This window comes from Marmota flaviventris, chromosome 4 (genome assembly GCF_047511675.1).
Source record: "Marmota flaviventris isolate mMarFla1 chromosome 4, mMarFla1.hap1, whole genome shotgun sequence".
NCBI classification, from domain to species: domain Eukaryota; kingdom Metazoa; phylum Chordata; class Mammalia; order Rodentia; family Sciuridae; genus Marmota; species Marmota flaviventris.
Window position 1 is genome coordinate 56,192,213 of NC_092501.1, and position 16,408 is coordinate 56,208,620.

At 33.6% G+C, this 16,408-nt stretch overlaps 1 protein-coding gene across 2 annotated transcripts in view; it reads left to right on the plus strand.

The window, feature by feature from the left end:
- Ctnna3 (catenin alpha 3) overlaps positions 1-16,408 on the plus strand; it is a 1,728,170-nt gene that overhangs the window by 895,101 nt on the left and 816,661 nt on the right. For both annotated transcript variants that reach the window (XM_027931212.2, XM_027931213.2), the window contains exon 9: positions 7,680-7,832. In XM_027931212.2, the coding sequence (XP_027787013.2) occupies positions 7,680-7,832 (153 nt within the window). The remainder of the gene's footprint in view (positions 1-7,679; positions 7,833-16,408) is intronic.

A 16,408-nucleotide genomic window follows, 5' to 3' on the forward strand; every position in this document is an offset into this window, starting at 1 on the left:
TCAACCAAAAGCTTTTTTTTTTTTTTTTGAGAGAGAGAGAACTTTTTAATATTTATTTTTTAGTTTTTGGTGGACACAACATCTTTATTTTTTTTTTTATTTTTATGTAGTGCTGAGGATCAAACCCAGCACCCCACGCATGCCAGGCGAGCGCGCTACCGCTTGAGCCACATCCCCAGCCCCAACCAAAAGCTTTTAATGCAATATTTTATCATAGCTTAATGGGAAGATTTAGTTAAATGGTTGGCTGATTGTTTGTTTAATTCAGATGTAGATTTGGAAATGGAATAAATAAGGATCTCCAGACAGTTAATATTAGATGTGTAAAAACACAATTTTAAATTAAAGTCTGTGAAAATCCCAATTTCTTAATTTTATGGCCTTAATGTAAATTCCATTTCTACTGTCAGTCCTTAGAATCATGGGATTGAAGCATTGAAAGGGACTTATTAGCACAACCTGTTTTACAATGCAGATGAGAAAACAGGTCAGAGTGATGGAGGTGACTTGCATAAGGAGGAAGGGGCACTGAGTTAGCACCTACACTAGAACTCAGGAGAAACGGGACTCTTAACCTCAGAGCTGTCATCTCTCTTTGTTGAATAATTTTTACTCTCTGTCTTCAAAATTTCTACCTCATTTGTTCCTTGTAGGACTTGTAAGAGCTGTTTCTGTGAATTGCCAACATTGGTATCTCCTGTTCCTGACTTTTCCATCTATATTGCATTCAACAAATTTGGGCATAAAGAGCTTATCTACATTCATACCTCCAAAGCTTTTGAAGTAATTATTTTTCAAAAAAAAACAAATTCCTCTCATGTTGGATTACTAGATTTAGCAAATAAAAGCAAACTATGCCCAGTTAAATTTGAATTTCAGATTAGCAACATACGTTATTTTAATATAATTATGTTCCAATTATTTCATGGAACTTATTTATATTAAGAAAATAGGGGCTGTGGCTGTGGCTCAGTAGTAGAGTGCTTGCCTAGCACGTGCAAGGTGCTGGGTTCGATCCTCAGCACCACATACAAATAAATAAATAAAATATTGTGTCCAACAACAACTAAAAAAATTAAAAAAATAGTTTTGTTTATCTGTAATTCAAATGTAACTTGGTGTCCTTTATTTTATCTTGAAATTATACTTGCTGCCATCTGAGATATAGAACTAGCATAAGAATTACTAATACTTTCTTCATAGGAATTATTTGCTGTCTGTAGAGAACTGATGTGTTCTGGAGGCGTGATTATTCCATATTGTTTCACTGGTCAATAATTCTCTTGTTTCAGTTTTCCACTAATGTGTAATAAATTACCATAAACAACAGAAACCATGATTCCATCTCATGTTTTCAGAGGTTTGCTGGGAATCCCCAGAGCTATTTCTGTACTTTTTTCACTTATGATTTCCCAGGTAGTGGTAGTCAAATGGTGACTGTGGCTGGGTCCCAGACTGGGTGCTTCAGGCCATGGTGCTTCCTCCTGTTCCCTCTCTCCATGTGGTGTCTAATCTTCTATGGCCCCTTTATGTGTTTACTAACTCCAGTAAGGTATCTTGAATTTATCATGTGGTAGTTCAAGGTATCAATAAAGAAGAGTTGGAAGCTGCCTGGTCTTCTTAATGCTTAAACTCCAAAGTCACAGAAATTAATTTCCTCTACATTTTACAGGTTAACATATTCATAGACCTTACCCTAGGTCAAAAGTACAGGAAGAAGCTTTATCTCTTATAGGAGAAAAAGTCTGTGTGTACATGAATATGTGGAATTGTTAAGAAGTCATGTTTATTATCAAAGTTGGTAATATAAGTTACTATGATTCTTTCTCATTATCCTCACTGGGCCCCAACCTAGTACTTCCTTTCCATCCTGATGTTTATACCTTTGGTAGTAACAAAAATTCATTTATTACACTTCCACCTCTTATTATTGTAAAGCTTATTTAACAATTTAAACATTTACATATACACTTACAAAGATAAAGCCCTACCTTAAATTGTTTTTCTTTGATGTTATGGTTTGGATATGGGGGATCCTCCAAAGGCTCCTGTGTTAAAACAGGGATTTTCAGAGGGTGAAATGATTATATTATGAAGGTCATCAGTCAATGCTAGTGTGAATGTACTGACTGGGTAGTAACTGTAGGCAGGTAGGGTGTGGCTGGAGGAGTTGTGTCACTGGGAGCATGCCCTGAAAGGGCTCATCTTCCCTGAAGCCCTCCTACCCCCTCTCTCTCTGCATCCTGGCCACCATGTTCTGAGCTATTTTATTCTGCCAAACTCTTCTGCCTCATCTAAGGCCAGAGCAATGGAATTGGCTGACCATGAACTGAGCCCCTGAAACCATAAGGCAAAATAAACTTTTCTTCCCCTAAATTGGTCTTTTGGATATGTTGGTGACAGTGATGAAGAGCTGACTAAGATGTCTGGATTATTTAACATTCATCTCTTGCTCTAGAACTAGTTTTATTTTTAATAATAAAAAAATAAAATCAAGTCTTCTCTCCATTCATCCTCATCCCCTTTCTTAATCATGGCTTTTTCATCAGTAACAGAAACAGTTTAGTTTTGGATTCAGAGAATAATTGGACCTTCTCTATAAGGAATGACATAGATTGCTTAGAAGTATCTGAAGATGAACTACATTTTGGGGCATTGAAGTGGAATAATCTAGGAGATGATAGAGTATACATTAGTTTCAACTTTCTTGCTCAATGACTTTCTTGCCTATTTTATTATAGAACAAACACAAAAGTCCTTAGCATGATGTTCTAGGTCTCAACTGACATCCTATTATTCTTTTTTAAAAAATTTGTTCTAATTAGTTATACTTGACAGTAGAATGCATTTTGACACATCATACATAGATGGAGTATAACTTATTCTTCTGATTGTACACAATGTAGACTTACACTAGTTGTATAATCATATATGCATCCAGGGTAATAATGTCCAGTTCATTCCTATCCCATAGCCTTTCCCTATTGCTCTTTAACGTTCTCACTCCTTTGGCTCTCCTTCTCAATTCCTCACCTCATCCCATCAATACTTTCACCTGTTCTCTGGCAAACCCATGTTTATGCTCAGCATGTTTATGGAATGTTCATGGTAGGTTTAGCTTGGTACTTTCTCCATGATTATTTACCCCTTTTAATTACTAATCAACTGAGTAAGTTGAACAGTAGGGCCAGTCCTACTTCTCCCATGAAACAATTGCTATTTTCATCAGTGAGAAAATAGTAATATTTTTCTTCTGGAGTACTTACAGAGGGTACTTCTATTATAACAGTGATCTCTAATCTGCTTTTAGTTTGTTTTTTTCTTTTTAAAAGAAGTTTCTTCCCAGTGGATTAAAAGCCCTTGTAATTATAATTATGACAACATCTCTAATTTAGTAAACAATTGCCTGAACTCTCTACCAAGTGTACTCTGTATATTATTTATTTTTAGCCCTAAAATAAGAAATAACTCCATGGTATTATTATCTTTCAAGTGAATCATGTTTCCAAACATCATCTAGCCAACTGGTAGAGCCAATTTTAGTCCAGGTCCAGCAACCCCAGCACAAGTTTGTCACCACTATAAGAACTGGGTATAATGGCTTCAGAGCACCCAGATCCTCATATATTGATTTTACAATCATAAATTCTTTTCTCCCTTATTACTTATTTTACATGCTTTCAAAAATTTAACTTGCCTTCTTTCAATTACCTCGTTTCCTCCCATCTTTTATTTGAGATCTGAATATCTATTGGAATGCTCAATGAAGGATGAAGAATTTTAAACATATCACTTCACTAAAAATGAAAATGAGTATAATACAATTCATTGTATTATGAAGATTAAGGTGCATATTTGATTTCACTAAAACAGGCTATAATTTTTATTTGTATATATATATATATATATATATATATATATATATATATATATATATATATTAACAAAAATGCATTATATTTCATAGACACCAAAGTAAGTTTGGGGTATATCCAAAAATTCTGATTAAAAACAAATAAAACCAAAAAATCATTCGTTTTGGTAGTGGATATTGAGTGCAGATCTGTTCTATCATGGAGCTACATCTTCATCTGTTATAGTTTTTATTTTGAGACAGGATCTGGCTAAATTGCTTAAGGTATTACAAAGTTTCTGAGGCTGGCCTTGAACTTGCAAATCATCCTGACTCAGCCTTTCTTTAATTACTGAGTTGCTAGATTCATCTTTTCTCCATGTTGGTGTTACCAGTGCCACACTTGGAAAAATGACATGTATGCTCTCATGCCTCTTTGTCATCATCATCTGATAATATTGAGTTTCCAAAGTGTAAATTCCATTAAATGGGTTCAGTAGTTATATGCTAAATTACTTGGTAGTTGATTTCATTACTGTTGGTCAACTGAGCCCTGCAAATCATATTTTTCTATTTCAGTTAAAATTACAATGTCCTTAATATACCCATTTTCTAGTTCTCTGAGGATGATTTATTTCTAAAACACTCTCTTTGCATTCCATTCTTCTTTTCTTCACCATATTATTCTTCCTGTTCCTCTATTTGGTGATTGCACTGGTGCTTTCTTACAGTTTTCACATAAGTCTTTTGCTATTGGGTTTCAATTGTAGAGAAATGTATTATTTTATTTGAGATCCCAAGCCATTTATATCAGTGGAAAATAGAAAAATTGATGTCTCAAAATCTTTTATTAAACTGTACTGAGAAAAGATGGAAAGCCCCTCAGTTCGGTTTTGTCCTGACATCTTTCATGCCAGGCCACAAACAGGTATTTATTGAAAATACGTACCTCTAACTCCTATTGGTTTTATATTAACTTCAGATTTTAGTGCTGTGGCTTCTACTTCTACATTGGTATATGGGGTTCCTCTCTAAACATTTTGGTATGTCATCTGAATGAAAGGAATGCAATATACCATTGGACAGGAAATAATATGGAAATAAAGAATATTGAGGCTAGTTAAGGAAAATATTCACAGATAACTTGTGTAATACAGTGAAAAAACATCATATGAATACATTAGAAAATACTATGGATACTTATCCATTGTATGAACACAGTTGCTCATCATAACATTCTAGTCCTTCTGTATCTTGTTCCTATTTGCACATTTAACCCTATCTTATAATAACTCATTTTTCATAGTCAGTAAATATGGCAAGATCACACCCAGTGATGTGCAAAGCAGAAGTGGAAGATTAAGATCAACAAAGATTGGTTTATATAAGACATTGGAGTCTATCATTTGTTGAGTGACCAAATATTAACATCAGTTATATGTATATGTTTTAGATTGGATTCCCTTGCAAATGGAGCTTAGTACAGAACCTTAGTACAGGTTGTTTATTTGGAAGATGAGCCCCAGAAAACAAGAGTAAGAGAACATTAAAATGAGATGGGGGGCTGGGGTTGTAGCTCAGTGGTAGAGCACTTGCCTTGCACATGTGAGACACTGGGTTTGATCCTCAGCATCACATAAAAAATAAAGATTTTTTTTTAAAAAAAGGGTGAGGTAGGGAAAGAAGAAAGGGTATGTTATTGACAGTGCTGCTTTAGGAAGCAGGAGCTTGAAGACTTCCGAGAAACAATAGAATGTCTCCCAGATTGTCAGATTGGATATTAGAAACTTTGTTCAGTAACTCCTTTCCCCATTGCTCAAGTGTTGGCCCCTGTGGTGGACTCTCCAGAACTTCTAAGATATTACAAAGTGAGAAAGTTTATTCTCCTTGTCTCTAAATTTTTGCTTTGGTGATTCATCAGTATCACCAAAGCAAAAATTTAGAGACATGGAGAATTTTTTTTGTTTTTGAAAAATTTTTTGAAAAGTCCAAGAAAGCAGTATGACTGGGGAGAGTTGAAGATGGGAGCTATAATGTTGACATTATAATTTTGTTTGTTACGATGAGTACATTTAGAGAATAATAATATGGAGAATTTTTAAAAAGTTTCTTTTAGTTCTTGGTCATTTGTTCTTTTTTTCTCTTGGCTATTATATCAGTCTGTTTTTATGTCCTACTTTTCCACTTGCATGACACATAAATGGAAATGTTTCTTAAGGTTTCCTTTTTGGATGTCTCTTCTATGTATATCTTCCTGAATAGAATTCCATCCACATCATTGGCTTGAGTACCTACAATATGAAGACTCCCAATGGCTTGTCTCTGGTGCAGATGTTCCTCTCATGTCCCAGTTACAAATATAAAGAAGAAGATAAAGGGGAAGATGGTCATGGAAAACTGTTCAGCCTCTGGGAAATTTCTGCTACTTTTCTCTTAATATCTGAAACTATGCAACATACTTCCTGGCTTCAGCCCTAATTTATGACCTCTTACCTGAGTTCCTTGATGGACAAAAAACACATTATTCATTCACTTAAGTTCTCCTTTCCTTATAACCTCTTAGCGATCTGTACTCTGTCCTAATAAGTGCTCAGTAGATATTAATTTGTTGCCATAAATGATTTGCCTTTTTGCATGCTAAACAGACTCTTTGTGGATATTCCTAAAGTTTTTGTGAGGATGTTGATAGGCAGAAAATTTCAGAAATTTTCTGAGTGATTTCTCCCATCTTGGACAAAGGTATTTATTTCTCAGAAATGTATAATTATTATGGATTTATTATGTTATAACTATTATAGGAAGATAGTATTTCTTAAAAATGCAGCTCTCTCATTCAGCTACTTGAAAATGTGCTACTGGTCATTCTCACATACTCTAAAATTAGGCTGCTATTGGCTTAAAAAGTACCCTAAAATATAATTTCAACAGAAGGCAAACTACAATTTTTCTATCTGATACTTATTTATCTCTTTGTTTTATTGTATAGAGTTTATTAAACTAAATGAGTGGGTTGATTCAAAAACCTTTGGACCCATTCATAGTCATTGACATTGTTACTGAAACATTTTAGCATATTGTGATACTTAAAGTCTCAATAGCATATAAATACAATGAATTAATTTTCCAATGTGGTTTTAAATCTCAGAAAATATCTGCTGAGTTAATTATCTGATTGTCATTTATATGCTTACATGTAATCTAATTTAAAAGTACTAATTGTAGCAGAATGTTATGGTTTAATAATTTAAGGTATGAGGGCAAGAACAATTAATGCAAATGGAGAAAATTGGACATCGAACTCATTTATTATTCTCCTTGCTCTATTAATCTGTTATCATCTGGCACAATTGGTGATCTAACTTGGTTTAATTACCATGAAGTCTACAATTTAGCTAATCAAAATTTATCACCCATTTCTCCAATAAGATAGAAAACATTTTGTAATTATGAAAATACAAGATATACAAAGATATTTGTACACATGCATAAACATTCCAATAATGCAATTTCTTTGAGGAAAAAGTAGAACATTACCCCTTATAATCTGATTCATGGGCTAAATAGAGTTTAAGAAAAATTAGTGATAGAAAAATTTAAGAAAAATTAGTGATAGAGCAAGGGAATTATTGCTGTATGATTTTTTTTTTTACCAGATACATTGTTTGTCTGACATTTGTAGGGGATATTCAAATATAGTGTTGAATATTGTGATTTTAGGAATTGAATTTTGTAACCACTGAGATTAAAGATTAGGAAATAGCATGAACCTTTTCTGAAAAAAAAAAAAAAAAAAAAAAAAACTCTTGAATTTTTAATTTCTCCTCAGCTCCGCAAGGCTATTATAGATCATGTGTCAGACTCTTTCTTGGATACAACAGTCCCACTTTTGGTTCTCATTGAAGCTGCTAAGAATGGTCGGGAAAAGGAAATAAAAGAATATGCTGCAATATTTCATGAACACACCAGCAGGCTTGTAGAGGTAAGCATGCTAGAACTGTAACCACTTTAAATCCAGGAGAATGAGACTCCCATTCCCCATTTACAGTTGAATTGTACCCAGATAAAAACTTGACAATGTATTACAAATGTAGCAGGGTTGTGGCTCGGAGATATGATGGTGTTTATGTCAAATAGCATAAACCATCCCCCCCTGGCTTGGAACAGGAGCGATTTATTGAGAAAGAGCTATGAAACTGCACCCACTGTTTTTTTATTTTTTCAATGTATATTTTGTCTGAGCTACATAAAAGAACTAGCTGAATACAGACACTTAGTTTTATCCTTGTAGATATTTTCTTTCCATTCTAACTTAGAAGTATCAAATACTTTTCCTCGGACTGTTTTATTGTTTCTCTACCACCTTTTTATGGTTGTATTACTCTTTCAGTTTTTAAAAACATTTTCAACTAAGTACATAACTAAAACCAAGATTGTGGGATATATTAGGGTTGGATTAATGAATAATTAAGTAGGGATAGTAGGTCAAACAAGAGATGATTAAACTATAATTCCCTTTTCTTAAAAACTGGAGACAAGGGAATAACCCATGATTTTGGAAGACGGATGGTGTATTGCTAAAGGAGCCATGAAGTCCTTAGAGAGTCCCAGGAGACAGACAGTGGAACCTATTGTATTGTGGTCATCAATAACAGCTACAGCATAAGGGAGAGTACATGGAAGAAATTCTAACACAAGTAAGATGACAGTACTCACAAGGCCAGGAATCAGTGGTGGGAAAGGGGAGATATGATTTACCAGATTCATATATCAGAGCTGATGTTCAGTTATCACTCACCAGTATGGCTAGTGTCAGTTCTGATTGCCAATGCCCAAGCCATACTGCTCACTAAATATCTTGCCTGCCTTACCTTCCTCAAACTCTGTAGGGAACTTGCAGTGAAGTGTATTTTATGACCTAAATTGCTTGTAAAACTTGTAGTGGGGAGGGGAGAGAACCACCTGCATTGGCATCATTTGATACAACTTTCCTCGCGTCTTTAATTCATTGGGAAGGAGGTTTCCAATGTAGCTAGTATTTCTACTATAAACTCTCCTTTTACACTCCTATCTCCACAAATGGAAAATGAAAGAAGTAGATGGATGTACGGTCGCTAACCCCATTTCAGCCTTAAAACTATGCCACTTGTAACTTTGAAATCTCCTTTCAATTTCCCAGGAACTCTATGAGACAGGGCAAGTGTTTCAATTCCATTTTTTTTTTTAAGGAAGTAAAGGTACCAACCGCAAACCTAATTTTTGTTGGACTGAACTTGCAGATTTATAATTTTAGTTAATTGATTGAGTAGTTTATTGTTCATCTAGTTTTATTTATTCCTTTACATAGTCATTCCTCAAATATTCATTAATATACCTACTAGATAATGTTCAAAGTAAAAGCATGGAACAATAGGAACAGGTTGTGAAAGATAACAAACGTAGCACAAATGTACCAGAGTCCCTGATGGTTGTAAAAGTTTCATATAAAAATGCATTCTCCAAAAAGAAGCAGCACAAAATTATGAAATTAGAAAAAAAAACTTTTTGTGAAACACTTTGAAAGTAAAATTTGGTTTCTGATGATGAAATTGCATCCTTATTCCTATTTCTGTGTAGTCTTTCTGTGAAACATAAATCTCATTAAGTCCCCATTGAAAAGAGGTGCCTTGGTTGGAGATTTTATATTCTTAAAAAATCCTAAAGAGATTTCTTGCATTTCATTTAAGCTAGTTTCTCCAAATCAGTTTACCTAAGAAACACTTTCTTTCATGACTTATTACTAAATGACTGCTTTGAAGAACACTTGGAAATATGACTTTGTTTTCAACCATAATGATGGTTTATATTATGTAGATAGAGCTCTAAAATTTTGTTTTAAATATTTAAGAATTTTGAATGCTCTTTAATTTGAATATGGAAAGAGTAAAAGCTTTAGAATTATGACCTACTTGGAGTCTGAGCTGGGTCTTACGTTAATCTGTATGCTCTCTTAACACATTATAAAGAAATGATGCTAGATTTGAAGTAATATTCAAGTTCAGATCTCATTCTGATTTTATTGAAAGGAGGTTTGGTCTAAGTTACTTTCAGTTTCAGTGAGTTTATGTTATGTAAAAATAAAAAAAAAAGATCCTCAATTGTAGTGGTTTATAATAGCTATTTGTTATTATCTCTCAATGATTTGTGGGTTGACTGGGCAGAGCTGGATAATTCTTGTTTAGGGTTTCTCACGTGATTACGCTTACATATTGGCTGGGGATGCCAAAGATTTAGGTAGGTTGAACATCCAAGATGGCACGTTCACATTACTCAGATTGCATGTTCACTGTAAGCTGAGGGAAGAGAGGTATGGTATTTGACTAGAGCAATACATATCTTTTCCATGTGGCATCTGCTTTTCTTAGTGTTGGGTTCTATGATGATGTTGTTAGAATAACACTTCAGAAACAGGAAATAGAGGCTGCTATTCTCTGAAGTCTTAGGTTTGGAAATTGCAGAAAGGTTACTTTCATTGTATCTCTTGGTCACAGCAATAATAGAGCCTACCCAGACACAAGGGGTGAATATTGGTGAGATTTCACAGTCAACGAAGGGAATATCTAAATACTAATGGCCACCTTTAAACTACTGTACTTCTTTTCTCAGGGCTTACTTTGTTTTACCTATATAATGAAGTTTCAAAAAAATAACATCTGAGGTTACTCCAAAATTGATTTTTCAATTGAGAGACTTCTGGTTTTCTGGGAGATATAGAAGCAGGAGGAAATAAAAATGTTTTTTAAGTATATTGAATGTAAGCCAGGATATATAAAATTATATATATATATATATATATATATATATATATATATATATATATACACACACATACATACATACATACACAGAATAAGAATAAGAAAAAAGAGTACTGCACTTATCTCTCAGGAAAATGCTTTTTGGAAAGAACTTGCCTCATGAGAGCAATAGAGAAAATCAACATTAATTTACCATAGATATTGAGACAGAAGTTTTTGTGGCAGAGTCCTGGGAAATAGCAGTGCTTAAATTTATCAGATTCAGAGGACATTGTAAATTTTCCTTGCATTGATTGTTTACCAATCCCCTACTCCCATCCCTGTGAACTCTCTATACGGACATGCACATATACCCATCTTATTCCCAAGCTGAATTTTTAACACAAAAGGGAAGAAAGTCTTGGATTCTAAATGACTTGTCGTGATAAAGTCATGTCACTTCAATTATGTTTCTCATGAACAATTTAAAATCAGAGAACTTGTTGAAATAAGATGTAAATGGGAAAAAAGTCCGTTCTTAAAGAATTCCTTTTGGATCTTTGAAGAAAAACTCTATAGTGTTGAGGTAACTCATTAAGTAATGGTTAACCTGTGACTTTTACAAAAAGATAATAGAAGTGAAACTTTTATTAAACACAATGCAAATAAGGAGGTTTTAAGAAATTCTGTGGGAATAATAAGAAAATGAATTGGATTTGGGAAAATAGGGGAAATAAATAGAAATGGGGAGCAGAATGGCTGATAAATTGCACATTTGTATTTTCTGGTGAAATCATGTTTAAGGTCTCCTGCTATCTTATCATGTAATTGGGTATCTTATCATGTAGTAGGGTATATTAAGGTATCAGGGTAAAATGTTGGTTAGAAAACCCCAGATACTGCCAATAACTGGAAAATCTAGATGTTTGTTACTAATTTTATCTTAGTTTTGCTGAACTGCAGTATTGTGAAAATCTTTTCCTCCTTTAAGCATTCTTAAAACAAATTTGTTTTTGGATCCACAGACTCACAGTGGGAACCATAACCAGGAGTCAAGAGTGACATTTTAAAGACTATCTTAACATAGTGATTAGCAATTAATGACAGATAAGGTTATTGAATTATGGTCCTAAGTACTTTGATTTCACTCTGATAGTGACTAAGAGCATCATTAACTCTATTGGCTTCCAATAATATTGTCTATTAAACAATTAAAATATGAAATTTGTCTTAAAAATAAAAATATCTGTAATTCTAGAGAATAAGGAGTTTATATTTTATTACTTTTGGTCTCCTATACAGTTAGTACTTAATAAGTTCCTACTGAAAGAAGGAAAATGTTATAACACCAACTCAGTTCTCTTTCTCTCTAATGAGTTGATTTGGGGATTCTAATAGTTGGACTTGAGATCTATGACTGAGCCCAGTTATTAAGCAGAGGGCTTTCTTGCTTTGCAGCTCGTGGGTACTTTAAAATAATTCTTCACAGTGATATTAGTAAATGCCATTACCATTAATTTTTCAAAGCAGATACTATACATCCTGCTCCAGATCTCTTTCAGAAGGAGTTTGTAACAATGCAGTAACATCTTTAAATCACTTGGCCCCCTCAGAGATGCACTTCTAACTTTAGTTTGATGTTTTAACTGTTACTCAGAAGAATGGCATAATTAATTCAATAAATACATTATATATTATAATGCCTATTATGTAATATTTCTCCAAAATCAAATTTTTAAAATTCCATTGTTATTTGGTCATATTACAATTTGTTCTCTGCAACTCAATTCATGCTGACCACTACAACTGCTACCAACTAAAACAGTGAGATTCCTGGTTTACCACATGGATTTTACAATATTAATTATAATTAAATATGATGGGAGGGGAGGGGAGGAGAGGGGATGTGGGGATAGCAAAGATAGTAGAATGAAATAGACATTATTATTTTATGTATGTGTGACTACATTACCAATATGATTCTGCAACATGTACACTCAGAAAAATAAGAAATTATATCCCATCTATGTATGATATATCAAAGTGCATAAATGTATTTTACTGTCCTATGTTACTAATTAAAACAAATTAGAAAATTAATTTAAAAAAAAGAAGTATGTAGTGACCAAGGCAATATGGGGTGAAGGCCTGAATTTGGAGAGTAGAGAATTACTAAGAGAAAAAACTAAAGATTATAGAAAAACATTTGGAGAATAAAATATTTAACTGAGATTTGCTAGGATATTAGAGGTCACTGAAGTCACTTAGCAGCCATGGTAAGCATCTTATATTGCCCCTACCATTCATTCCTCAAATCAAAGAGAAATAACTCCACAATATAAATCTCAGAGGTGGAGTGTAAAGAAGAGTGATCATAATTCTGTATTTCATTCCAAATAGGAGAGTATACTTGGTATATGTGCTAATCTGTCTTCTTTATTAAGAGGATTAAAATAAGTACCATTTCCTCTGTTCTGGCTGCTGTAAGTAAATTTACTGTTTAACAATAATTGTTCAAATTTATTGCAGAACTCAATTTATTATCAAAATGCAACAATATGGTTCTTTTCCTATGCTATATGACAACCTGCATTTCTATTTAAATTTCATAAAATCAGCATTACTTTTATAAGAAATTGGTCATGCATCAGTGGGTTAGTGGAGAGAATGTCATAATTTAATCAACTGCCAAGAAAGAATACCTGGTTCTTTCTATTTCAACAATTCCTATTCTGGCAAAAAAAAAAAAAAAAAAAAAATACTCCTTTATACCTTTGGCTCATTACTATGAAACTTCCATGCAAAAATAGATATCATCATAAAAAACTAGGGACAATGCAGAAGAGTCTTAAGAAATAAGTGTCTTGTTTCCAGCAGAATCCTGGTTGGAGTTTGGGTTGGCTAATCAAGCTCTATATGCAAATATGGTTGCTGGTCATCCTAGAAGGCACATCCTGAAAAGTTGGCTCCTTCCCAGCTGTAGACCGAATCTCACTACTGTGTACATCCACAAGAGATTAATTAATTAAAAATGATGATAATGATGGGTAAATGGTAGAAGGATCAGTAGAGGGAAGGGGAAGGAGAGGTACTGGGGTCTGAATTAGAAAAAGATCTATTCCATGCTTGTATAATTATGTCAAAGTGGATTCTACTGTTATACAAGTAAAACACACACACACACACACACTAAAAACAACAAACAAGTAGACATGCCAGAGAAATGACATGCAAATGGGAGATTTGTTTCTTTTTATGTGGATATGAGGGCATTTCTGGGTATCTTTCCTAACTGGAAGACTAAAGTTCAACTCAACAATTAAAAAAAAAAAGAAAGAAAAGAAAAGAAAAAGACAGTGTTAATGAGCTAGGTCTGAAAATATTCTATGAATTAGGAATATCTCTCTATGTGAAAGCCAGGTTCATCAGTGCTTTGACTTACTCATCAAAAATTCATCTATCTTGATGCACCTTATTTTAGTACGTTTCATGGGAACCTTTCATCAAAAATGAAAAAGTGGGTGGACATTTAATTATAATACTTCCCTCCAACTTACAAAGCTGATTGTTCCAACTTGCAAAATGGTGAACCAGATTTAGCAAAGCCCTGGTGCCAAGAGAGAAATCTTTAGAGGGGGCTATGGCTATTTGTTCATCTGTTATCAAATAATGGGAAATTTGATTATAAATTAAAACAGCTTTTAGAGTCTCATTTTATTCTTCCTACTTCTCCCCATTGGATAAAAAAAGAAAAGATAATCCATACCTACACTTGTACACAAACCAACAACTGTGCTCAGTGGGCATCTTGGCAACTCTCCTCTTTTCATGGGGAAGGAATGTTGTACCTAAGTCAGGAATGTTTTGCTTATAACAGAGCCCACAGGTATGACTGCCACTCTGGGTTGTAAACTGTTCAGCATCTTAATCTCCTTTCACGTAAAAAGATATGGCTGAACAAGACCCTTATAAGTCTGACCTGGATACATGGAGAGTTCTCCATATTTGAGAAGTTTCTTTATCATTTTTTCCACTTATGATTTTTGGAATATACGAAAAGTCTAGTGATTCAATTATAGATAAGTCAGAGACTTTCTACAATAATATTCAAATGGAATGTTAGTGTTTTGGAATTCAGAGGAGGGAGAAACTGTATAAGATTAGAATAGTTGGGGAATTCAACCTGAAGCAGGCAATATTTACTTGAAGCTTGAAGACTAAGCATGAGCTGGCTTTGGAAAATAGAATTCCAAGTGGAGGTAACTGCAGATGAATAAAGGCACAGTGCTCATTCCTGCGTTCCAGGAATACAATAGAAATGAAATCTAGATAGCTAAGTTGGCAGGAACACAAGATGGAATCAGACAGTTGATGAACAGCCTTGAGTATTTGGTTGCCAGAGTGAAGAGGTTCGAATTCATCTTGCAAAACTGGATTCAGGAAAGGACTTGGAGAGCATCAGTAGCTTCTCACCAGGGAAGCATCTAAAGGGAAATCACATTTTAAGACAGTCTGCACATGGACATTTTTGCATCTGGATATGAAAATTTCCAACCCCAATGATCGATTCTAACCTCACAAACATAGATGGGCATTTACAAAAAACTGCATTTAAAAATCCAACTTATTACCATACATCAAGAAAGAAGAACAACACTTTTTTTAAATAATGAAATTGAAACAGAAATGCAATTGCCCCAGGACTTAATGTCCTTTAGATCAGTGATGACCAAAAGAAATGAATGGCAATTACATAGAGTATTAAAGTTTCTAGTAGCTACCCTAAAAATTAGGAACAAGTTAAAATAATTTTAATATATTTCAATACAATACACCCAAAATATTATCATTTCAACCTTGAATCATATAAAGGCTATCAATTAGGTATTTTATCTTTTTATGCTAAGACTTAGAAATCTTAAGTTATACTCTGTATTGATAGCCCATCTTAATCTTGACCAGTTATATTTTAAGTGCTCAATAGCCACATGAACAGTGTATTAGATAGTGTAGATCTAAATACATGATGAACAAATTAAGGGTAAGAGCATCTTCATTCATTCACTTGATAAATATGCTTTCAGGGCCTATTATGTGCCATATACTGTGCTAGACTCTGGGGATAATGTCTGGAGCCTTTGCTTTTGTTTCTCTAGCCTGACATGTAGTAAAATATCATTCAGTAAGTGTTGAATTAATGAATAAACAAATAAATTGAAAATCCATTACTCCTACAGAAAATCTTAAAGATGGTGAACAGCATAGTTTATTGAGCAAAGTATGAAATATGGAAACAAGCTTAGATTTGAATCCTAGCCATCTCTTCTTAGAGAAGTAACTTAATATCTTTTATATGTGTCCTGTAAAAGAGACACGCTACTGTAACATGAAGAAAATAGTGGAATCCAACGGGATAATACATTAAAGCACCAAATGATATATCTACATCATGTAAACTTTGTTCAGCAAACATTAATTTTCTTCCCTTCCTCTTTTTAATATTTTTGTTTTTCAAAAATACTATATGGAAAGATATAACCTGAATCACGATGCCCATAATAAGTATGCAACTTATATTTATAAGATAAAAATTTTTATCAGAAATACTAATAGGCTGAAAGTTCACATATGCAAAGTCTTCTGTAGAAGTTATGAACTCAGAGTTTGGATGTACTATTAAGTAGAGTGTGAAACTTATCTGAAACTGGAAACTTCCCAGTATTACTTTACAGGTGGTATTTGGCCAAGAGTTAATCAGCAAACACACTGACAATTACAGATG